The 24,187-nt window shown below is 41.2% G+C and overlaps 3 protein-coding genes across 7 annotated transcripts; all 3 read right to left on the bottom strand.

Moving 5' to 3' along the window:
* Window positions 1-585: 585 nt before the first annotated feature.
* On the bottom strand, window positions 586-19,623 carry LOC133122610 (zinc finger protein 271-like). Of its 5 annotated transcripts, none has more exons than XM_061232668.1 (4): window positions 12,182-13,052; window positions 5,443-5,543; window positions 5,056-5,166; window positions 586-4,947 (listed from the first exon to the last, which is right to left on the bottom strand). In XM_061232668.1, the coding sequence occupies exon 4, from the start codon at window positions 4,912-4,914 to the stop codon at window positions 2,326-2,328; it is 2,589 nt and encodes an 862-aa protein (XP_061088652.1). In that variant the 5' UTR covers window positions 4,915-4,947; window positions 5,056-5,166; window positions 5,443-5,543; window positions 12,182-13,052; the 3' UTR covers window positions 586-2,325. The 5 variants fall into 5 exon arrangements, with proteins under 5 accessions (XP_061088652.1, XP_061088653.1, XP_061088654.1 ...); XM_061232669.1 differs by having other exon boundaries at window positions 12,744-13,052; XM_061232670.1 differs by lacking the exon at window positions 5,056-5,166.
* Window positions 13,655-19,660, bottom strand: LOC133122626 (zinc finger protein 501-like). The gene is made up of 2 exons (XM_061232704.1): window positions 19,542-19,660; window positions 13,655-17,953 (listed from the first exon to the last, which is right to left on the bottom strand). Exon 2 carries the CDS (start codon window positions 17,918-17,920, stop codon window positions 16,364-16,366), a length of 1,557 nt encoding a protein of 518 aa, XP_061088688.1. The 5' UTR covers window positions 17,921-17,953; window positions 19,542-19,660; the 3' UTR covers window positions 13,655-16,363.
* An 873-nt stretch (window positions 19,661-20,533) lies between these two features.
* LOC133122632 (zinc finger protein 501-like) lies at window positions 20,534-23,920 on the bottom strand. The gene is made up of 2 exons (XM_061232714.1): window positions 23,759-23,920; window positions 20,534-22,700 (listed from the first exon to the last, which is right to left on the bottom strand). Exon 2 carries the CDS (start codon window positions 22,665-22,667, stop codon window positions 21,213-21,215), a length of 1,455 nt encoding a protein of 484 aa, XP_061088698.1. The 5' UTR covers window positions 22,668-22,700; window positions 23,759-23,920; the 3' UTR covers window positions 20,534-21,212.
* Window positions 23,921-24,187: the final 267 nt, after the last annotated feature.

Genomic DNA, 24,187 nt, shown 5'->3' with positions numbered 1-24,187 from the left:
GAAATCAAAGAAAAACTTCGGTTTTTGTCATGTGCTTACAATGTTTTTTCACCCTCGATCAAATAAACTTTTTTTTCAGCCAAAGTCTTGTCTCTCTTCTAGCGTGGAGGCCGGTGTTTAGAGGAGAAGGGTGCACCTGCCTTTTTCTCCCAAGAGCACAGAAATAGAATGGAGTCATCTGAAGGAAAAGTAAAAGTCTATGCATTTGCCAAAGGAAGTCTTTTTTGAGTTTATCTACCACACGTTCACCCACATTCACTCTTTCTCTGGGATGAAATGCATTCTTCAGAATGTGTAGTTTGAAAAACCTGAAGAAAAAGTGAAAAATGTTTAAAATTATTAAAAGAAATCACACCCCATCACAGTCAAACCTATGTCTTGTGCAATTAGTGTTATGAGTTATGTGCAACAGGAATTAAACTACATTTATAAACAGGTGTTGTACGGGAGCAAGCAATGACACAGTGCATGAGTCTATTAAGAGTTTTTAATAGTAATTTACATGGAATGATTGCCTTTTTATTTGCACAGTGTAACATATACATATACAACACAATTCATACAGTCCCCTCCAAAAGTATTGAAACGGCAACACCAATTCCTTTTGTTTTTGCTGTACACTGAATGCATTTGGGGTTGAGATGAACACAAGACAAGAGTTCAGAATTTCAGCTTTTGTTTCCTAGATGTGTTAAACTACTTCGAACATGGCACCTTTGCGATCAGACCACCAAATTTTTAGGTGAGCAAAAGTATTGGAACAGAGAGTATTTAAGTAAATGAAAGTAAATAACACTTAATATTTGGTCGCATACCCCATTCTTGCAATAACTGCATCAACCCTGTGACCCACTGACATCACCAAACTGTTCCTTTCTTCTTTTGTGATGATTTTCCAGGCTTTTACATTGTTTGTTTTGGGGTTTTTTTCCCTTCCATCTCTTCTTCAGGAGGTGAAATGCTCAGCTGGGTTAAGGTCTGGTGATTGACTTGGCCAGTCTAAAACCTTCCACTTTTTCACCATGATCTTTGTTGTGTTGATAGTCTGTTTTGGGTCATTCTCTTGCCGCATGATAAAGTTCCTCCCAATTAGTTTGGATACATTTTTCCGTAAGTTGGCAGACAATGTTTTTGTAGACTTCTGAATTCATCCTGCTACTACCATCACAGGTAACATCATCAATAAAGATTAGTGAGCCCACTCCAGAAGCAGTCATGCAAGCCCAAGCCATGGCACTTCCTACACCGTGCTTCACAGATGAGCTTGTATGTTTTGGATCATGAGCAGATCCCTTCTTTCTCCACACTTTGGCCTTTCCATCAGTTTGCTAGAGGTTAATCTTGGTCTCATCTGTCCATAAAACTTTGTTCAATAACTTTTGTGGGTCATCTCTGTACTCCTTTGCAAATTGTAATCTCACCTTCCGATTCTTACTACTGATGACTGGTTGCATCTTCTGGTAAACCCTCTATGTTGCTGCTCTCAAAGAGTTCTTCAAATAGTTGATTGAGCTACCTTCACCCCTGCCCTGAGCAGATTGTTTGTGATGTCACAGACTGATATTTCCTGGTTTTTCGTCACAGCTCTCACAATATTTCTGTCATGAAGTGCTGTTGGTTTCCGTGGTCGACCTGTTCGATGTCTGTTGCTCAGTAAGCCAGCGGTTTCTTTCTTTTTCAGGACATTCCAAGTTGTTGTACAAGCTATCACCAATGCTCCACTTTCCCCTCTTTTCTAAGCTTCAAAATGGCTTGTTTTTCTCAAAAAGACAGCTCTCTGGTCTTCATGTTGGTCCATCTTGATTCACACAAATGCAGTCTTCACAGGCAAAAACCAAGAGTTTACATTCAGAACTATTTATTGTTCGGTGTATAGCAAAAACAAAAGAATTGACCTTGCCATTTCAATACTTTTGGAGGGGGCTGTATATGCCACTCAGTGAAACAAAGACCCTCAACTGATATCTCAAATAAAATGCACTGTCTGAAGTGTACTGATTAGCTTTAGCAAGACACATTACACACATAACATTACAGCTCTACAGTGGCAGTAAAAAAATAAAAAATAAAAAAGATACATTGTATTATTTTATTTTTTTAAAGATTTTTTAATTTTTAATTATTTACATCCAAACAGTTCACATCATTTCTGAGAAAAGAAAAATACAGTTTTATCACAAAATAACATCCTTCAATCTACAAAGAATTACATTTTACATTGAAGGAATTCAAATGAATTATTTTTATGAAAGAACAATGACTTGTTTTTACAGGAAATGTTCCAGTCATTGGAACTACAAAACTAGTGCACATTACTTGAGCTTTTCACCGGCATGAATTCAAGTGTCTATGAAAATACGTTTTTGTTCTAAAACACTTGTCACACTGTGTACACTTGTATGTAGTTTCACCTGTGTGAATTTTCATGTGTTTATTTAAATCTGACTTTGTTCTAAAACACTTTTCACACTGTGCGCATTTGTAGGGCTTTTCACCTGTATGAATTCTCAGGTGTATATTTAAATCAGATTTAGCATTAAAACACTTTTCACACTGCGTACATTTGTAGGGTTTTTCACCTGTATGAATTCTCAGGTGTTTTTTTAAATCAGATTTTGCATTAAAACACTTTTCACACTGTGTACATTTGTAGGGCTTCTCACCTGTATGAATCCACTGGTGGCTATTTAAACCTGATGCTCTGGAAAAACCCTTCCCGCATTGAGTACATTTGAAGGGCTTCTCACCTGTATGAATTCTCAGGTGTTTATGTAAAGCAGAATTTGCATTAAAACACTTCTCACACTGTGTGCACTTGTATGGCTTTTCGCCAGTATGGATTCTCAGGTGTATATTTAAAGCAGACTTTTTACTAAAACAGTGCCCACACTCAATACACTTGTAGGGCTTTTCACCTGTATGAATTCTCAGGTGTGCATTTAAATCAGATTTTGCATTGAAACACTTCTCACATTGTGTGCACTTGTATGGCTTTTCGCCAGTATGGATTCTCAGATGTATATTTAAAGCAGACTTTTGACTAAAATAATTCCCACACTCAATACATTTGTAGGGCTTTTCACCTGTATGACTTCTCAGGTGTGTATCAAAATATATTTTTTTTCTAAAACACTTGTCACAGTGTGCACACTTGTATGAGGTTTCACCTGTATGAACTCTCAGGTGTCTATCAAAATATATTTTTTTTCTATAACACTTGTCACAGTGTGTGCACTTGTATGAGGTTTCACCTGTATGAATTGTCAGATGTCTTTTTACATCAGAGTTTTTTGCAAAACACTTCTCACACTGTGTGCATTTGTATGGCTTTTCGCCCGTATGAATTCTTAGATGTACACTTAAAGAAGAATTGTTACTAAAAGACTTACCACACTGTGTACATTTGTAGGGCTTTTCACCTCTATGAATTCTCTGATGGCTATATAAATCAGATATTGAGGTAAAGCACTTCCAACACTCCGTACAATTGTAGGGCCTTTCACCTGTATGAATTCTGAAGTGCATTTTTAAAGAATAATTTGTAAGAAAACACTTCTCACACTGCGTACATTTGTAGGGCATTTCACCTGCATGAGCTCTCAGATGTATATTTAGATCAGATTTTCTACGAAAAGACTTTTCGCACTGAGCACACCTGTACGGCCTCACCTGGCTGTCATGGCTGTGAATCCTCAGGTGTACATTTAAATTCCACTTCGTGCTCAGACACTTCCCACACTCAATACACGTGTACGCATTTGCACCTGTATGAATTCTCTCATGCATATTTAAAGCGGATTTTGTACGGAAACACTTGTCACACTGTACGCACTGGTATGGTGTTTTACCTGCATGACTTTTCAGGTGTGTATTCAAGTCAGATTCTGTGCGAAAGCACTTTTTACACCCTGTACACGTGTACAGCTTTTCACTTGTATGAATCGTCTCGCGTGTATTTAAAGTACTTGCTTGGGATAATTTGTATGGCTTTTCAGCTTTATGAATTCTGTGGTGCCTATTTAAAAAACAAATGTTGGAAAAACACTTCCCACATTGAATACATTTGTATGGTTTCTCCATTGTGCGAATTCTCAGGTGTGTATTCAAATCAGATTTTGTGGGAAAATATTTCTCACACTGTGTAAACTTGTACGGAATTTCCCCCGTTTGAATTTCACTTTCATCTGCAGACATTGTCTCCTTATGCATTAAATGAATTATCATTGGTTCAGTTTTCACGCTCGGTCTCTTCCAATGCCTTGGCTTTACGCTATGGCTGACACTTTTCTGAACAATTCTGGTCAGAATGTTTTCAGTGCTTTTGTCACAGTGATGACTTAAGTCCTCACAATGGGTTGGCAATTCATGCATTTCTTCTTTTTTACAGTTTGGCTCTCTTGCACATTGCCGTGGTTCAGTCTGGTCTGCGTGATCAACACCAGCTCCGTCCATCACAGTGTTCATGAGATCACTCACTAAACTTTCACTGGATTCACATTTCAATTGATCAGATTTAACATCAAAACATTCAATATCCTGCAAGTCACTGATGCATTCTGCCTCAAGGTATCCTCCATCTTCAGTCTCTGTTTTGATTTGGTCAGGATGCAGATGGGTCACATATCCCAGCTCTGTACGGTTGAGATTCTCTGTCTTAATAAGATCCCCAGTGTGGGTGGAGTCCAGATCAGCTTCTGTTTTTATCACTGATGTGTGTGTGTGGTGTACATCACTGACCCCGCTGTGTGCTGTAACACACTCTGGCTCCAGTGTGTTGAGTCCTGGGGCAGCACACTCTGTCTCTGACTCCAGTCCACTAAGTTCCTCTTCTTTCAGTCTGATCCTGTGCTGCTCAGTGAGCTCTGGTAGTGTTGTCTCAGTGTCCTGTCTCAGACAGACTCCTGCCTGCATCATCCTGCTGCTCAAAGGTGTGCAGAAGTGCAGCTCCTGGAGGGAAACAGCGGAAAGGATTTAGCCTGAATCAAACGGAGGTGGGTTTCCCGATAATAGTGGATGTTAGGAATTAACAGGTTCTTATGCAAAGAATGTCCTCACATCACACGGGTTTCCCAAACACAGTCGTTAGATGGAGTAGTTGATAAATCTCATGCACAACGGGCGCTGCACTGTGGCTGCCCACTGCTCCTAATAACCAGGATGGGTCAACTGCAGAGGACAAATTACCCCACGGGGTTCAATAAAGGTATATTATTATATTATTACAACATGTTTTCAAGCCAATCATCGAAGAATGAAGGGCTCAAAATGTGAGAACATACCAAATGATCATTAAACTATAAACATTTTGATTCCTAATGTTTATTTGAACTAAAATGAAAACGAATATTAAAACAAAAGACTCCACGAATAATAGGCAAAGTAATTAGAACATTATCCACCCCGGATATCCTCTGTGAAGTGGTCCGGTGGTTTACAGCTCACCCTGATTGCAGCGTTTAATCTCACAAAGTCACAGCGACGTTACTGCTTCCTCAGCCTTTCCAAGTCATCAGGACAGGTCAGGTGTGCCATGTGGAAAAATCCTGAGCATAAAAAAACAAAACAAACAAATCCCAGTGTTTCCAGTTTCCCTGTGCAGCCTGGCACAGTTTCAGAATGAAGCCAAAATATTTTTGTCTCTCATAATAAACATAAAATATCACTATGCTACATATTTTATCACCAACCGTTGATGAGACTAAGCAGGAGACAATCCCCACTGGAGCAATGTGGGTTAAGGGCCTTGCTCAAGAGCCCAACAGCTTTGCAGATTTTATTGTGGCTACACCAGGGATCGAACCAGCGTCCTTGCGGGTCCCAGTCATGTACCTTAACCACCACGCCACAGTCATGTACCTTAACCACTACGCTACAGTCATGTACCTTAACCACTACGCTACAGTCATGTACCTTAACCACTACACTACAGTCATGTACCTTAACCACTACGCTACAGTCATGTACCTTAACCACTACACTACAGTCATGTACCTTAACCACTACGCTACAGTCATGTACCTTAACCACTACGCCACAGTCATGTACCTTAACCACTACGCTACAGTCATGTACCTTAACCACTACACTACAGTCATGTACCTTAACCACTACGCTACAGGGTCATGTACCTTAACCACTACGCTACAGGGTCATGTACCTTAACCACTAAACTACAGTCATGTACCTTAACCACTACGCTACAGTCATGTACCTTAACCACTACGCTACAGTCATGTACCTTAACCACTACGCTACAGTCATGTACCTTAACCACTACACTACAGGGTCATGTACCTTAACCACTACACTACAGTCATGTACCTTAACCACTACACTACAGTCATGTACCTTAACCACTACACTACAGTCATGTACCTTAACCACTACACTACAGTCATGTACCTTAACCACTACGCTACAGTCATGTACCTTAACCACTACACTACAGTCATGTACCTTAACCACTACACTACAGTCATGTACCTTAACCACTACGCTACAGTCATGTACCTTAACCACTACACTACAGTCATGTACCTTAACGACTACACTACAGTCATGTACCTTAACCACTACGCTACAGGGTCATGTACCTTAACCACTACGCTACAGTCATGTACCTTAACCACTACACTACAGTCATGTACCTTAACCACTACACTACAGTCATGTACCTTAACCACTACGCTACAGTCATGTACCTTAACCACTACGCTACAGTCATGTACCTTAACCACTACACTACAGTCATGTACCTTAACCACTACACCACAGTCATGTACCTTAACCACTACACTACAGGGTCATGTACCTTAACCACTACACTACAGTCATGTACCTTAACCACTACGCCACAGGGTCATGTACCTTAACCACTACGCTACAGTCATGTACCTTAACCACTACGCTACAGGGTCATGTACCTTAACCACTACACTACAGTCATGTACCTTAACCACTACGCTACAGTCATGTACCTTAACCACTACGCTACAGTCATGTACCTTAACCACTACACTACAGTCATGTACCTTAACCACTACACTACAGTCATGTACCTTAACCACTACACTACAGTCATGTACCTTAACCACCACGCCACAGTCATGTACCTTAACCACTACGCTACAGTCATGTACCTTAACCACTACGCTACAGTCATGTACCTTAACCACTACACTACAGGGTCATGTACCTTAACCACTACACTACAGTCATGTACCTTAACCACTACGCTACAGTCATGTACCTTAACCACTACGCTACAGTCATGTACCTTAACCACTACACTACAGGGTCATGTACCTTAACCACTACACTACAGTCATGTACCTTAACCACTACACTACAGTCATGTACCTTAACCACTACGCTACAGTCATGTACCTTAACCACTACACTACAGTCATGTACCTTAACCACTACACTACAGTCATGTACCTTAACCACTACACTACAGTCATGTACCTTAACCACTACACTACAGTCATGTACCTTAACCACTACACTACAGTCATGTACCTTAACCACTACGCTACAGTCATGTACCTTAACCACTACACTACAGTCATGTACCTTAACCACTACACTACAGTCATGTACCTTAACCACTACACTACAGTCATGTACCTTAACCACTACACTACAGTCATGTACCTTAACCACTACACTACAGTCATGTACCTTAACCACTACACTACAGTCATGTACCTTAACCACCACGCTACAGTCATGTACCTTAACCACTACACTACAGGGTCATGTACCTTAACCACTACGCCACAGTCATGTACCTTAACCACTACACTACAGTCATGTACCTTAACCACTACACTACAGGGTCATGTACCTTAACCACTACACTACAGTCATGTACCTTAACCACTACACTACAGTCATGTACCTTAACCACTACACTACAGTCATGTACCTTAACCACTACACTACAGTCATGTACCTTAACCACTACACCACAGTCATGTACCTTAACCACTACACTACAGTCATGTACCTTAACCACTACGCTACAGTCATGTACCTTAACCACTACACTACAGGGTCATGTACCTTAACCACTACGCTACAGTCATGTACCTTAACCACTACGCTACAGTCATGTACCTTAACCACTACACTACAGTCATGTACCTTAACCACTACACTACAGTCATGTACCTTAACCACTACACTACAGTCATGTACCTTAACCACTACGCTACAGTCATGTACCTTAACCACTACACTACAGTCATGTACCTTAACCACTACACTACAGTCATGTACCTTAACCACTACACTACAGTCATGTACCTTAACCACTACACTACAGTCATGTACCTTAACCACTACACTACAGTCATGTACCTTAACCACTACGCTACAGTCATGTACCTTAACCACTACACTACAGTCATGTACCTTAACCACTACACTACAGTCATGTACCTTAACCACTACGCTACAGTCATGTACCTTAACCACTACACTGCAGTCATGTACCTTAACCACTACACTACAGTCATGCACCTTAACCACTACACTACAGTCATGTACCTTAACCACTACACTACAGGGTCATGTACCTTAACCACTACACTACAGTCATGTACCTTAACCACTACACCACAGTCATGTACCTTAACCACTACACTACAGTCATGTACCTTAACCACTACACTACAGGGTCATGTACCTTAACCACTACACTACAGTCATGTACCTTAACCACTACACTACAGTCATGTACCTTAACCACTACACTACAGTCATGTACCTTAACCACTACGCTACAGTCATGTACCTTAACCACTACACTACAGTCATGTACCTTAACCACTACACTACAGTCATGTACCTTAACCACTACGCTACAGTCATGTACCTTAACCACTACACTGCAGTCATGTACCTTAACCACTACACTACAGTCATGCACCTTAACCACTACACTACAGTCATGTACCTTAACCACTACACTACAGGGTCATGTACCTTAACCACTACGCTACAGTCATGTACCTTAACCACTACGCTACAGTCATGTACCTTAACCACTACACTACAGTCATGTACCTTAACCACTACACCACAGTCATGTACCTTAACCACTACACTACAGTCATGTACCTTAACCACTACACTACAGTCATGTACCTTAACCACTACACCACAGTCATGTACCTTAACCACTACGCTACAGTCATGTACCTTAACCACTACACCACAGTCATGTACCTTAACCACTACGCTACAGTCATGTACCTTAACCACTACACTACAGTCATGTACCTTAACCACTACACTACAGGGTCATGTACCTTAACCACTACACTACAGTCATGTACCTTAACCACTACACTACAGTCCTGTACCTTAACCACTACACTACAGTCATGTACCTTAACCACTACACCACAGTCATGTACCTTAACCACTACACCACAGTCATGTACCTTAACCACTACACTACAGTCATGTACCTTAACCACTACACTACAGTCATGTACCTTAACCACTACGCTACAGTCATGTACCTTAACCACTACACTACAGTCATGTACCTTAACCACTACGCTACAGTCATGTACCTTAACCACTACACTACAGGGTCATGCACCTTAACCACTACACTACAGGGTCATGTACCTTAACCACTACGCTACAGGGTCATGTACCTTAACCACTACGCTACAGGGTCATGTACCTTAACCACTACACTACAGTCATGTACCTTAACCACTACACTACAGTCATGTACCTTAACCACTACGCTACAGTCATGTACCTTAACCACTACGCCACAGGGTCATGTACCTTAACCACTACACTACAGTCATGTACCTTAACCACTACGCTACAGTCATGTACCTTAACCACTACACTACAGTCATGTACCTTAACCACTACGCTACAGTCATGTACCTTAACCACTACGCTACAGGGTCATGTACCTTAACCACTACGCTACAGTCATGTACCTTAACCACTACGCTACAGGGTCATGTACCTTAACCACTACGCTACAGTCATGTACCTTAACCACTACGCTACAGGGTCATTTACCTTAATCACTACACTACAGTCATGTACCTTAACCACTACACTACAGTCATGTACCTTAACCACTACGCTACAGTCATGTACCTTAACCACTACGCTACAGTCATGTACCTTAACCACTACACTACAGTCATGTACCTTAACCACTACACTACAGTCATGTACCTTAACCACTACACTACAGTCATGTACCTTAACCACTACGCCACAGGGTCATGTACCTTAACCACTACACTACAGTCATGTACCTTAACCACTACGCTACAGTCATGTACCTTAACCACTACGCCACAGGGTCATGTACCTTAACCACTACACTACAGTCATGTACCTTAACCACTACGCTACAGTCATGTACCTTAACCACTACACTACAGTCATGTACCTTAACCACTACGCTACAGTCATGTACCTTAACCACTACGCTACAGGGTCATGTACCTTAACCACTACACTACAGTCATGTACCTTAACCACTACACTACAGTCATGTACCTTAACCACTACACTACAGTCATGTACCTTAACCACTACACTACAGTCATGTACCTTAACCACTACACTACAGTCATGTACCTTAACCACTACACTAGTCATGTACCTTAACCACTACACTACAGTCATGTACCTTAACCACTACACTAGTCATGTACCTTAACCACTACGCTACAGTCATGTACCTTAACCACTACACTACAGTCATGTACCTTAACCACTACGCTACAGGGTCATGTACCTTAACCACTACACTACAGTCATGTACCTTAACCACCACGCCACAGTCATGTACCTTAACCACTACACTACAGTCATGTACCTTAACCACTACACTACAGTCATGTACCTTAACCACTACGCCACAGTCATGTACCTTAACCACTACACTACAGTCATGTACCTTAACCACTACACTACAGTCATGTACCTTAACCACTACGCTACAGTCATGTACCTTAACCACTACGCTACAGTCATGTACCTTAACCACTACGCTACAGTCATGTACCTTAACCACTACACTACAGTCATGTACCTTAACCACTACGCTACAGTCATGTACCTTAACCACTACACTACAGTCATGTACCTTAACCACTACGCTACAGTCATGTACCTTAACCACTACGCTACAGTCATGTACCTTAACCACTACGCCACAGGGTCATGTACCTTAACCACTACGTTACAGTCATGTACCTTAACCACTACGCTACAGTCATGTACCTTAACCACTACGCTACAGTCATGTACCTTAACCACTACGCCACAGGGTCATGTACCTTAACCACTACGCTACGCGCTTTGTACCGTCCCTTGCTGCAGTCGCAAATTCCCTGAGGCAACTGGTGCAGCATTCACTTCACTACGAATCAAGTGGTTACAATGGTATGTTGACACCAGATATTCATGCTGTTGTAATGTCCACCATATCACTGACACCCACGCCAGAAAACGCAAAGCACTCAGTATGACATATGGCCTGGATCATCAGTGCTACCTATGGCCTGGATCATCGGTATAATCCATGACATAAACTAGGGTTATTGGCCTCAGGCCAGAGGGACAGGCCTCTAAATGGGAAATGGGCAAGTTTTGGCAAGGGTTTTGTCCCTACAGCCATATCAATCCTGAACAAACTCCCAGGCTGATTATGTGCCCTGTATTTCTCACCTACCTGTGTATCTGCATGTCTCGTGGCCTGTAGCATAGTGGTTAAGAGCGTCTGCAAAATGCCAGTAATGTGATTTGTGGAAATGTTATCTGGGGTTTATGCATGTACTGTCAGGGTATAGGCTTCACAACGCAGCTGCCCCCCTCCCAAAGCATTTTCCTACAACTTTACAATATAAACAAATAAATGATGTAGGCGACCAAACACTCACATGGCACCTCGAGGTGGGAAATGCGGCTCAAATTCTTATTAATTTAGACTATGGGGCCCCAAACGCCAGTCAGTCTGATGTCATTTTAAGGACAAGTATAACCCCAGTTATATTGCGAAAAACGCAACGGGATTACTCTAAATTCCAGGGACCCATCCGGTTTATGGCTGCAAGGTGTACTGCCACTTCCGTTAGAAATTAGATAAACTATGTCGCCCATACTATACTACTTGTCTTACCTCAATGGTGACTGGAAGACTCCCAAGCAGCAGGTCCGGTCGCAGGTTCAAGCACAGATTATGTGTAACGTAACGTTACATACCTATTCTAGAGCAGTTTTTTTTTTTTAAATGCATTTTAATCAGAAATGTCTGTAGCTACGTTACTAAACTAGCTAGTTTGCTAATCTGTCGCTATAAATGTATAAATTAGCTAATTACCTCGAGCTATAACGTTACGTTCTAAAAACCGCTGCCTTTCAGCCGTCACTGGGAAGGAAAAAACGTCTTGGGCTACTAGGCCTGGTGTAGGATGAAGAATGTGGAAAAACATTTTAACAGGCGAACATTATTTAGCGACATCTTTAACAGATTGTAATCTTATTGACAATTCCACATAGAGCGAGGTAAAGCCGAACTAGGACGATGTCTTCAAACTGAAAATGAATTTTACAGTCGCGTGGGTTTTAGAAAACGCACGATTAAATTGGCGAAAGAGAAGAAACCGGATTTGCTGAACAAAACCAACAGAACTGGTAAGCGTCAAGATTATGGCGAAGAAAAAAAAAGAAAAAAAACTTACCCGTATTCATAGATGACCATTTTTATTCAATCTTTAATTTGCAGTAATGTAAGTATTAGCAGCGAATGGTCTTATTGACGTTAAAGGTCTTCTTCTTTGGGTTGTATGGCGGTTGGTAACCAACATTTATGAGCATTACCGCCACCGACGGGAAAGGAGTGTGGATTGGGATTGTACTAGATAGCTCAAGAAAGAAAAAAGAAAACCCGTGTTTTTGGTACTAAATTAATAACACATGCCGCGAATTTCTTTGGAACACTTCTCTCAATGCGTAATTTACCATCTTATCTCTCAGAAATGCTCACTGAAAATATATAGCTCGTATTTGTTCATTAGGTGAAGGGTAGGCTATTTAAACCCGTATGTCCAAAAACAATTTTTCTTCTTCTTCTTCTTAGCAAACGACTTGTGCATTACTGCCATCTACTGAATATACACCGATTAGCCAGAACATTAAAACCACCTGCTTAAACCAGTTTTCCCCATCAAAAATGGTTTAAATTGTATGAACTTGTCTATAAACACTTAATATTTAATTATATGATAGGTGTACTTATATAAGCAGATAATCATAAGTGAATTGCATTCAAAAGTTAAAATTTTTAATGAAAATGGAAATCTTGAAAGCTCATGGGGATTTTACTGTTTTTGTTCTTTTTCTTTTTGTTTGCCAGTTTAAGAAGTAGCTTTTTCTGGTCTTGGATTCTGGTCTTGTCGACAGAGTTTCAGAGTGGTTGACGATTACTAACTATGATGCAGAATATGCTGATAAGGACCAACAAATCTCTGTTAAATTCTAACTTGATTAAAGTGCGAAATGTATTCTTCAGACATATGTAAGTCTACTGAGGTAATGGAGTTACATGCCACAGGAATGGAACTGTGGTAAGAAACAGTGCTAATACAGGGGGAAGCAATGACAAAGTGAACTGTATTTCATACACAATTCTTGAACACATTGAAAAATAGAGTAAGACAAAGATCCTGAACTGTATACCTGATTAAACATACTGTCTGAGGTTGAATGATCAGCTTTAGCGGACATGCTCATTAAGGCCTCTACAATAACTGAAAAGGCCCATTCTCTAAAGTTCATTTTCATAATACAAGTTTGCAATAAACAGTGTTTCTTTCTACATTACATCAAAATAATTCACATCGTTCCTTTTTCTAAACAATTTCATCACAAAATATCACCCTTCAAAAAGGAATTATATTTTACATTAACAATGAATGAAAATTACATGTTTTAAAGAGCACAGTTCTAAAAGTAAAATTCCATCCCAGTCGTTGTGCTGTTTTTAAAAATATGACCACAAAGGATTAACAGAAGGAAAAAGTAAATTGCACTACAAAAAAAAATTATAATAATTGATGTCATCTATAGAACACGAATTATGCTCCAAGATCGCAACCATGAATTTCAAAGCTGATATGAAGCAGGTTGCTTTATTAAAACAAAAACAAAAAAAAATAAAGGTTGCATTCTACCATGACCACCAGTCAACTTTCATACGAGTCCACTTTCTGGCTATACGGTTGGAGTGCTTTGGCAGCAGTTTTCTGTACACTAAAGTATGCAATTCTTTGTTGCAAGAGGATTTTCATGCTCAATTTAATTGTGAGTGCCATACATTGTAACAAAGCATGCCATTATGAGCCAGGATGCTCACTACTGCTGCCCTGGGTATGCTACAGTGCTCCTGTACCAACACCTGCTGGTACCCCCCCCAATACAAACTAGCATTATTAGCAAAGGCTAGCAGTTGTACATTACAGCCAATGCAGATATAACAAAATCAAAACTATGACACAAAATAAATAATTTAAGTATTACAAGAGGTTATGCGTACATCTTCGCCCTGTTCGCATTGGTATGTACCCAGAATTCATGCCTTCAGACTCACCCTGCCAGCCAGCAGAGCATTTTTTTTTATCTTAAGTGCTTTCAATTTGGGGGTTCAGGCTTGGTGTTTGCCCTTCTGCAACTTCTGTAAAGTGTCTTTGTGACAGTCTTCTATAAAAAGTGCAATAGATTAAATCTGAATGTTTCTGAACAAAGGTCGCTAAGATACTTCCAGGTGGCCACTCAGCCGCGGAACGAAGTAATGTAACTTAAAAATCGAAGGAACCAGAGCTGTGTAGAAGCAGTTAGCTAGTAGATGCCGAAATCGTGTTGCGTTTTGGACTGTAATGCCAAATGTAATCGGGCACACCGTGGATTGGGCTTTTTCCGATTCTTAAAAAGGAGGATAACCCAGATCCTACAGTCCGTTTACAGGGCGGCCTCAGGTTTCCCAGCTGCTTGGCAGTCAATGACAGCGACACAGAGACGCCCAATATAAGTTTCAAAGTGTCAGAAACATGGGAGGAAAAACAAAACCAGAACTACTGATTGCATTGCTCATGTCCTTCTCAAACGTTGTTGGCAGCTAATGTTAGCTAATAAACACCAGATGCTCAACGGCAACCGTACAGAGAAACACTGGGATGATAAAACATGAAACGTTAAATCCGACCTTGCCAGTTGTAAAACTAGTTAGCGAGCAAACTAGTTTTGGTGGTAACGTTACAGTAATACGATTTCCAATAATTCTAGCTAGCCAGTTTGCACTGGTTATTCATGTTATTGATATCCAGAGTGACGTACAATTGTTTGGACTGAGCAGGAGACAACCCTCCCCTGGAGCAATGCAGGGTGAAGGGCCTTGCCCAACAGCTGTGCGGATCTTATTGTGGCTACCCCGGGATTAGCACCACCTTGTGTGTCCCAGTCATTCACCTTAACCACTACGCTATGGGCCGCCCACATTGACATGGTTAAATGACACAGAAAACACTGCCTGCCGTTCATATTCCTCAACATCAGTAGGCAGCAGAGCCAGAGCCAGAGCCGCTATCCACCCGGAAGCAAGTTATTTGCTGTTGTGATGTCACGCTGATTTAATCTATACAAAATTCATTGCACTGAAATTGAAGAGAATGGCATGAATTTGCAGGTTCACTTCTCAAATGGATTGTTCCAAGACGATAAAGGATGACTGATCCTTGAAAGGGACATCTCTACACATAGAACCAATGGGAAGATTTCATATTCAGTTGCAGATTGGATGGTGCTGGATTGAGTAAGATTTTTCACCACTGTGCTGACACACCTTCAGGCTACGTGTGGATTCCGCTTTACTTTATCCTGTTGCTGGGATGGAAATGGCGGTGAAAGAATGTCGTTATGACAGATAGATGCTGTTGTCCAATGTGCCGAGCTAGTTGCAGATGACGCTAGGCAGGGGGTGCTTGTCAACAGGCCGAACAACAGTGGCACTAAATGAGATCTCGGGGTACACACAACCCACTTTTGTGTAGATGGAGGACAATTGAGTGGCTTTTCACTTGTTCGAATCATCTTCTGGCAATTTAGAGGAATGGAATTGTGCCGTCTACACTGACCGTCTCAAAATACCTCCCAGACTGTGGACATTTGTACAGCTTTTCCCCTGTTTAAGTTCTCAGTTTAAAGTAGAACAGTCCTTTTTTTAAAAAGCTTATAGCCCTGTGTGCACTCGACCAGCCTCTCACCAGTATGAATTCTCAGCTGGATAAGATGTGTACTAAAACACTGGTCACACTGAACCGGTGTATGGCATTTCACCTGCATGAATTCTCATGTGTATTTTTAAGGAAGAATTTGTACCAAAACACTTCCCACATTCGATACATTTGTATGGCTTTTCACCTGTATGAATTCTCTGGTGGCAACTTAAATGAGATGTTTTGGAAAAGCACTTCCCACACTGCAGACATTTGTAGGGCTTTTCACCCGTATGAACCATCTTGTGGCAATTTAAAGCACTTATATGTGAAAAGCACTTCCCACACTGTGTGCAATTATAGGGCTTTTCACCTGTATGAATTCTCAAGTGTACATTTAAAGCAGAATTTGAACTAAAACACTTCCCACACTCAATGCATTTGTAGGGCTTTTCACCAGTATGCATTCTATGGTGGCTATTTAAATGTGATATTGTGGAAAAGCACTTCCCACACTGTGGACAGCAGTAGGGCTTTTCACCTGTATGAATTCTCTGGTGTATATTTAAAGTGGAATGTGTACTAAAACACTTCTCGCACTGTGTACACTTGTACGGCTTTTCACCTGTATGAATTCTCAGGTGTATATTTAAAGCAGTATTTGTATTGAAACACTTCTCACACACTGTACACTTGTATGGCTTTTCACCTGTATGAATCATCTTGTGGCAATTTAAAGCACTTGATTGGGCAAAACACTTCCCACACTGAGGACATTTGTAGGGCCTTTCGCCTGTATGAATTCTTTGGTGCCTATTTAGATGGCACATTTGGGAAAAGCACCTCCCACACTGTGTACACTGGTAAGGCTTTTCAGGGGTTTGATTTTCCCCCTTGTTACGAGGAATTGTCTTGTTTTGAGTTAAATTAAAAAACCCTGGATTTTTACTTGAATCACCTAACTTGGGTAAAATTCTCACATTCCTTCTCTGACACTGAATATGGTTTTTGCTACTGCTTGTACCTCTCTGGACAATGCTGTTCTGATTATATTCATTGTTTACGTCACAGGTATGTAGTAGGCCCTCACACTGGGTCGGCAGATCACGAATTTCTTCTTTCTTACAGTTTGGGTTTGTCTCTCCTGCACAGCACCGTGGTTCAGTCTGGTCATTGTGGTCAACACCAGCTCCATCCATCACAGTGTTCATGAGATCACTCACTAAACCTTCACTGGATTCACACTTCACTTCATCAACACATTCAATAACATGCAGGTCACTGATGTGTTCTGCCTGAAGGTATCCTCCATCTTCAGCCTCTGTTTTGATTTGGTCAGGATGCAGATGGGTCACATATCCCAGCTCTGTCCTTTCAGGGCTCTCCGTCTTAATAAGATCCCCAGTGTGGGTGGAGCCCAGATCAGCTTCTGTTTTTATCACTGATGTGTGTGTGTGGTGTCCATCACTGACCCCGCTGTGTGCTGTAACACACTCTGGCTCCAGTGTGTTGAGTCCTGGTGCAGCACACTCTGTCTCTGTCTCCAGTCCACTGAGTTCCTCTTCCTTCAGTCTGATCCTGTGCTGCTCAGTGAGCTCTGGTAGTGTTGTCTCAGTGTCCGGTCTCAGACAGACTCCTGCCTGCATCATCCTGCTGCTCAAAGGTGTGCAGAAGTGCAGCTCCTGGAGGGAAACAGGGGAAGGGATTTAGCCTGAATCAAACAGGTCCAACTGCAGCAGCTGACACATTCTTTACACTGTGCAGTCCTGCAGATGCCTGAGACTCGGCTGTAAGTGAACTTTCCAGCAAGACAATGACCCAAATCAGACCTCAAAATTCACACAGAAATGGTTCCGTCACAACAAAATCTATGGAAAAATAAACCAGGGATGCCAATAATTATGGAGCCTTGATTTTGAGTTGAACTGATAAATAAATAATAATACAAAAATAATAATAATAATAATAGTAATAGTAATAATAATAATAATAATAATAAATGTATTATTATTATTATTATATAATTATATATATATATGATTAAAGTATTTTGTCCATTGCCAGCCAGGGGTGCACATCATTCTGAAGCCCACTGCATCTGTCATACTACAAAATTTAGGCTACCCTGGCAAAGAGGCATCTCTAAATAATGCTTCACACTAGTTTTGTCGCTGACAGTGTAACTACCCTTAAACAAGCAATGTCTAGAACGCTTTACATGAATAGACAGCCCTAAAACTTTATTTACTGGATTTATATAAGGATATTGACCACGTGTGCCATAACCGGTTAGCTAGCTTCCTCACTCAATCTACACTGTGTGCACTTTATTAGGTAGACCTGTACACAAGCTTGTTAATGCAAATAAGTTGATTGCATTTACATTTTAGTCATTTGGCAGACGCTTTTAATCCAAAGCGATTTACAAGTACATAGGTTCTTCCACAAGTTAAAGCATCACATCCATTTTTTTGGGGGGGGGGTTAGACCAGAGGGGTATTGGGAAAAGGACTAAGGTCCAGTTTGAAAAGGTGTGTTTTTAGTCTGCGTCGAAATAGGGGGAGGGATTCTGCTGTCCTGACAGTGGTAGGCAAGTCATTCCACCACTGAGGAACCAGAACGGAAAACAGGCGTGAACGTGCAGCTCGACAGCCAGGTGCTCGTAGTGAGGGAACCGTAACGCGACCAGAGCTGGCAGACCGGAGTGGTCTAGCTGGGGAGTAGGGCGTGATTAAGGATTGGATGTAAGGTGGGGCAGTCCCCTTGGCAGCCTGAAATGCGAACACTAGGGCCTTGAATCGGATGCGTGCGGCAATAGGAAGCCAGTGGAGGTCAATGATGAAATGATACTAATCTTCTTTTTTACAATTTCGTCACCCCTCACCTCATCTATAACTAGTTTCCGAATAGGTATCTTTTCCGAATATCACAGCTCCATTCTGTTCCTTCATCGGAGTTCCTATTTCTGCTCGCAGAGACGACGCCGACTTCGGCCCCATGTCAGGGAAGGTAGCGCGATTGCACTATATTTCGTGACATCTTTAACTGATTGTAATCTTATTGACCACCTCGTATAAGTAACTGAGACACAGGACACAGTTAAACTCTTTGAATGAAATTGACAAGCACTTCCAGCTTGAGCAGTAGCTACTGCCAAATTAGCAAGCAAAATGTAAACATTAGGTGATATGAAATCTAACCCGAACTGGAGCTTGCTGGTGAACAAAACCGACAGAACTGCTAAAGCACATTATGGTGGGCCACACTTACCGCTGTTAGTTAACGACGCAATTACTTAAACTCAATCGTTGGTTTAGCTAACTTGATGTAATGCAACCACTGAACAGTGAAAGAATCCAACAAGGAGCGAACGCCCAGTCTTCTTCTTCTTCGTTTAACGGCAGTTTACCAACTTAAGCGGGTGCATTACCGCCACCAACTGGTCTGGAATGTGGTCTGAGGAGATTTGTTGCTGTGTCCAAACCCGTAAAAACGCTGCCTCTTCCTAGGCAATATTCTAAGGCAGGGAAGCATCGTCCTAAAACAGCGGCGGAGTTCGCAAAGAACTGTAAAAGCGCTCGTCCACAAGTGTACACAGCGAGGTCGACATTCTGTTTTCGTTGAATTTTCTAAACAAAAAATGAATTACTTAAATTCATCAGAATTCCATAAACATTCATTCCTCCCGTCACTCGCAGGATTATTCTCGGTATTTTTCCTTCCAAATGCCACTTAGTACAATCGTTTATATTGCAGCGCGGTAGGATTCTGTCCTGAAAGTGACAAACTCAGAAACTCAACCTCAAATATTTCATTGCTCATGAAACATAATCAAACAACAGTCAAGCTTCAGCACAATACAACATTTCAACAGCCGCTGAGCCGATAGCCCACCCAGCAGCTCCAAAACCCCACACAGGGTAACATGCTCTTTTAACATACATACTCGTATCAAATGCTAACATCGTTCACTACTCAACTAACACACGTGAAAATGTTAGGCAACAACAGTTGAACAATTAAGTTCAAAGTTATTTCGCCAAACCGGAAGTGGCTGAGTTAGTGAACCGAGGAACGCTGGGAGCCCCCTGATAGGCCCTCAGATTGCGCGCCCCCCTTTCCAAGCATTCCAAAATCACCCGGTGTTGTGGTTACCAGCTTGCACCAGAAAAACAAGACATACCTTAACATGCAAATATAGTAATCAGCAAATTACTGCTTGGGTTTCGGCATTGTGATGTTGAGGAAAAGAATATCGCAAGAAGGATTCACTAATGCATTTTAATGAAAAGGAATTTCATTTGCTGAACACACTGTACAATTGTAAAGAATAATCAAAACATAGGCGTGGAAATTAAAAACAGTTACAGAGTTACAGAGTTAGCTGGATAATTGTAAAACCCTGAACAGCAGTGAACTCTATAATCCAGTTTCGCGATACAGGCCCCTGAGGTTTTCCGCCTCTTCCAGACCTCCCAAGTCTCCTGGAACGTCCAGGAGCCTCCCGGAAATAAGAACTCCCTCCCAAAGAGGAGCGAGCACCGGCCGCAAATGTTTGTAAAATAATTGTTCAGTTAGCTATTAGGGTAAGTGGTAGCTTCGTTAACTGGGTCTTTAGTTATTGAACATTTGGTTAAATTGCTCTGCATACTTCTGTTATACGCTGTGTGTGAGCAAAACCAACGGAGTAGCTGTAACCCCCTAAATTGGCGGACATTGATATGATTCCTTCGCCGTTGTATTACATCGTTTAACCACACTTGAAATATGAAGTTTGTCCTCAGAAACTACAAGTCAAAGCTTCTGAATCCATTTTACTATGCACAGGTAACAATTGCCATGAGCTAGTGAACAAAACTGTTAGTACCTTTATTGAGGTAGGTGTAGTTATTTGGTTTAAATGAGATATTTATCACTAAGTCACTTTCCACAATTACATTTTTAGGGCTTTTCACCTGTATGAGTCATCATGTGCCGATTTAATGAACTCGATTGGGAAAACCACCTTGCACACTGAGTACACTGGTAGGGCTTTTCACCTGTATGAATTCTCTGGTGTATATTTAAATTAGATATTTGATTAAAACATTTCTCACACTGTGTACATTTGTAAGGCTTTTCACCGGTATGAATTCTCTGGTGGCGATTGAACTCAGATTGTCTAAAAAAACATTTCTCACACCGTGGACATTTGTAGGGCTGTTCATCCGTATGAATTTTCATGTGTTTTTCTAAAAAATACTTTGTATTAAAAGACTTCCCACACTGAATGCAAATGTAGTGCTTTTCATCCATATGAACATGTTGGTGGATAATTACATTCGATTTTATATTAAAACATTTCCTGCACAGAGTACACTGGAAGGCCTTTTCACCTGTATGAATCATCTTGTGGCGATTTAAAGCACTTGTTTGGGAAAAACACTTCCCACACTGAATACATTTGTAGGGCTTTTCACCTGTATGAATTCTCTGGTGCTGATTTAAATGAAATATTTTGGAAAAACACTTCTCACACTGTGTACACTTGTATGGCTTTTCACCTGCATGAATTCTCAGGTGAACATTTAAAGCACATTTTGTACGAAAACACTTATCACACTGTGTACACTTGTAGGGCTTTTCACCTGTATGAATTCTCATGTGTACATTGAAAGCATATTTCTGATTGAAAGCCTTCCCACAACTTGTACACTTGTACAGCTTTTCACCTATATGAATATTACCTTTATTTCTATAAGTAGTCTTCTTTTGAAGGAAATTCAAAAGGTTTGGGCTGGGATCATTTTCACTGCTTCTGTCACAGTGATGATTTAAGTCCCCACATTGGCACTGGATCGACAGATTAATTTCTTCTTTTTTACAGTCTTCTTTTTTTGGTTCTCCAGCATGTTGTGATGATTCAATCCAGTCTTTCTGATCAACACCAGCTCCATTCTTCACAGTGTTCATGAGATCACTCACTAAACATTCACTGGATTCCCTCTTCATGTCTTCAGATTTAATATGAACCAATTTAATATCCTGCAAGTCTCTGTTCTGTTCTGCCTCAAGGTATCCTCCATCTTCGGCCTCTGTTTGGTCAGGATGCAGATGGGTCACATATCCCAGCTCTGTACCGTCAGGGCTCTCTGTCTTAATAAGATCCCCAGTGTGGGTGGAGCCCAGATCAGCTTCTGTTTTTATCACTGATGTGTGTGTGTGGTGTCCATCACTGACCCCGCTGTGTGCTGTAACACACTCTGGCTCCAGTGTGTTGAGTCCTGGTGCAGCACACTCTGTCTCTGACTCCAGTCCACTGAGTTCCTCTTCTTTCAGTCTGATCCTGTGCTGCTCAGTGAGCTCTGGTAGTGTTGTCTCAGTGTCCTGTCTCAGACAGACTCCTGCCTGCATCATACTGCTGCTCAAAGGTGTGCAGAAGTGCAGTTCCTGGAGGGAAAACAGGATGGCCAGGTTACATAAGTACATAAAAGAGCATGCAGAGTTTTAGAAAAAGGTATTGTGACTTGCCATGCTTATTTATATTTCAAGTCATGTTGGTTTAATGTACAAACAAATTAACAAACCTGCTTCCCCATCTTAAATTGCTCAACTGTTAGTCGGAGTAGGTCTGAAGTTAGATCTTAACAACACTCTGCCAATTCACTAGCTAAATCGCCTGCTCTGGACAAACAACTCGCGGACATAACTCGCAGTGGGGAAGTGAATTAATGGGGCATTGTTATGGGTTGTTGCAAACAGGCTACATTTTCTCTTGTCTGATCCGTGTGGGCGGTCAGCCAACTGAAGGGGATGCTGGAATTGATATACGTGGCGCACAAGCTGTATATGTACGTTTCTGCATACCTACATTTCGTTTTGTGTTTGTGTCATAATCCGATCTAGCTGACACTGTATAGGCCTAACGATACGAAAGGTAGTATTGATGCATACTACACGTCAAGGTCTAGTGCCGCTGCATGTAGATCACAGAGTAAATACAGTTCTCTTACGCCCATCACTGACTAGCTATTGCCTTCTTTAAAAAAAGAAAGTAGTTGTTGTTGGCTGAGTATTGGAGCATATCGTATCGTTACCATGAAATCGCATTAATCAATGCCACTTAGCAGCTTACACGCCAAGAAAGAGCCGTTTCAGTCGCGTATGTCATATCGCGGAAGCTAGTGCTGCTCCAACTTGCGTTTCAGCGTGTTTTTAAAGAGCCCTACAAGTGACACAACCCACTTCTCGGGAATATGTTCCACGGATTAATGTGACAGCCACAAGGACCAAACAAAATGACGCCATTGAAGTTAGCTACCATTATTTAGTGATAGCTTTCCCTCGTTGTCAACGAATAGACCAGACCATCTTGTAGAAAAGTAACGTTGGTTTGAAACTCTCAATAAATTCTGCAATCACGTGCGTACAGCAGATAATGCCATGACAGTAAACGCATATAGTTAACAGAACTGTTGAAGCATCAAGATTTCAGGAATACAACTTACCCCAATTCGATGATTCCTCAATTATTGTTGTCAATTGTTGAATTTGTAGCCAAACCTGAAGTAATTATCGGTAAGGAATAGTCTAGTCGACGCCAAAGCTGTTTGAAACATACCACGTATGACGACTTGCTTGGCGAGACAAGGAAAGCTTTCTGAAAACAACGTCAGATCGCCACAAACTGAATTGAACCTCCGGTGCATTTTGTGTCCGGGCTTCAAAATAAGAGCGCATTTTATGTAGTAAAGTGAGGACATTCGGTTTCATAAAGGGATTTCACAATTTAGAGGGGCTTGTTGTTAGCTTTAAGATTATGTTCGGAGGATAACATACAACAGTGGGCTTCAGAGTTATTGGCACCCTTGATAAATATGCAGAAAACATAATACCATTATTTACATATGCTTTATTTTCTAACATGTGTAAAGCAA

Source organism: Conger conger, chromosome 2 (genome assembly GCF_963514075.1).
Source record: "Conger conger chromosome 2, fConCon1.1, whole genome shotgun sequence".
Classification (NCBI taxonomy): Eukaryota; Metazoa; Chordata; class Actinopteri; order Anguilliformes; family Congridae; genus Conger; species Conger conger.
The sequence above is the reverse complement of the archived record's forward strand: the minus strand, read 5'-3'. Positions and strand labels throughout refer to the sequence as shown.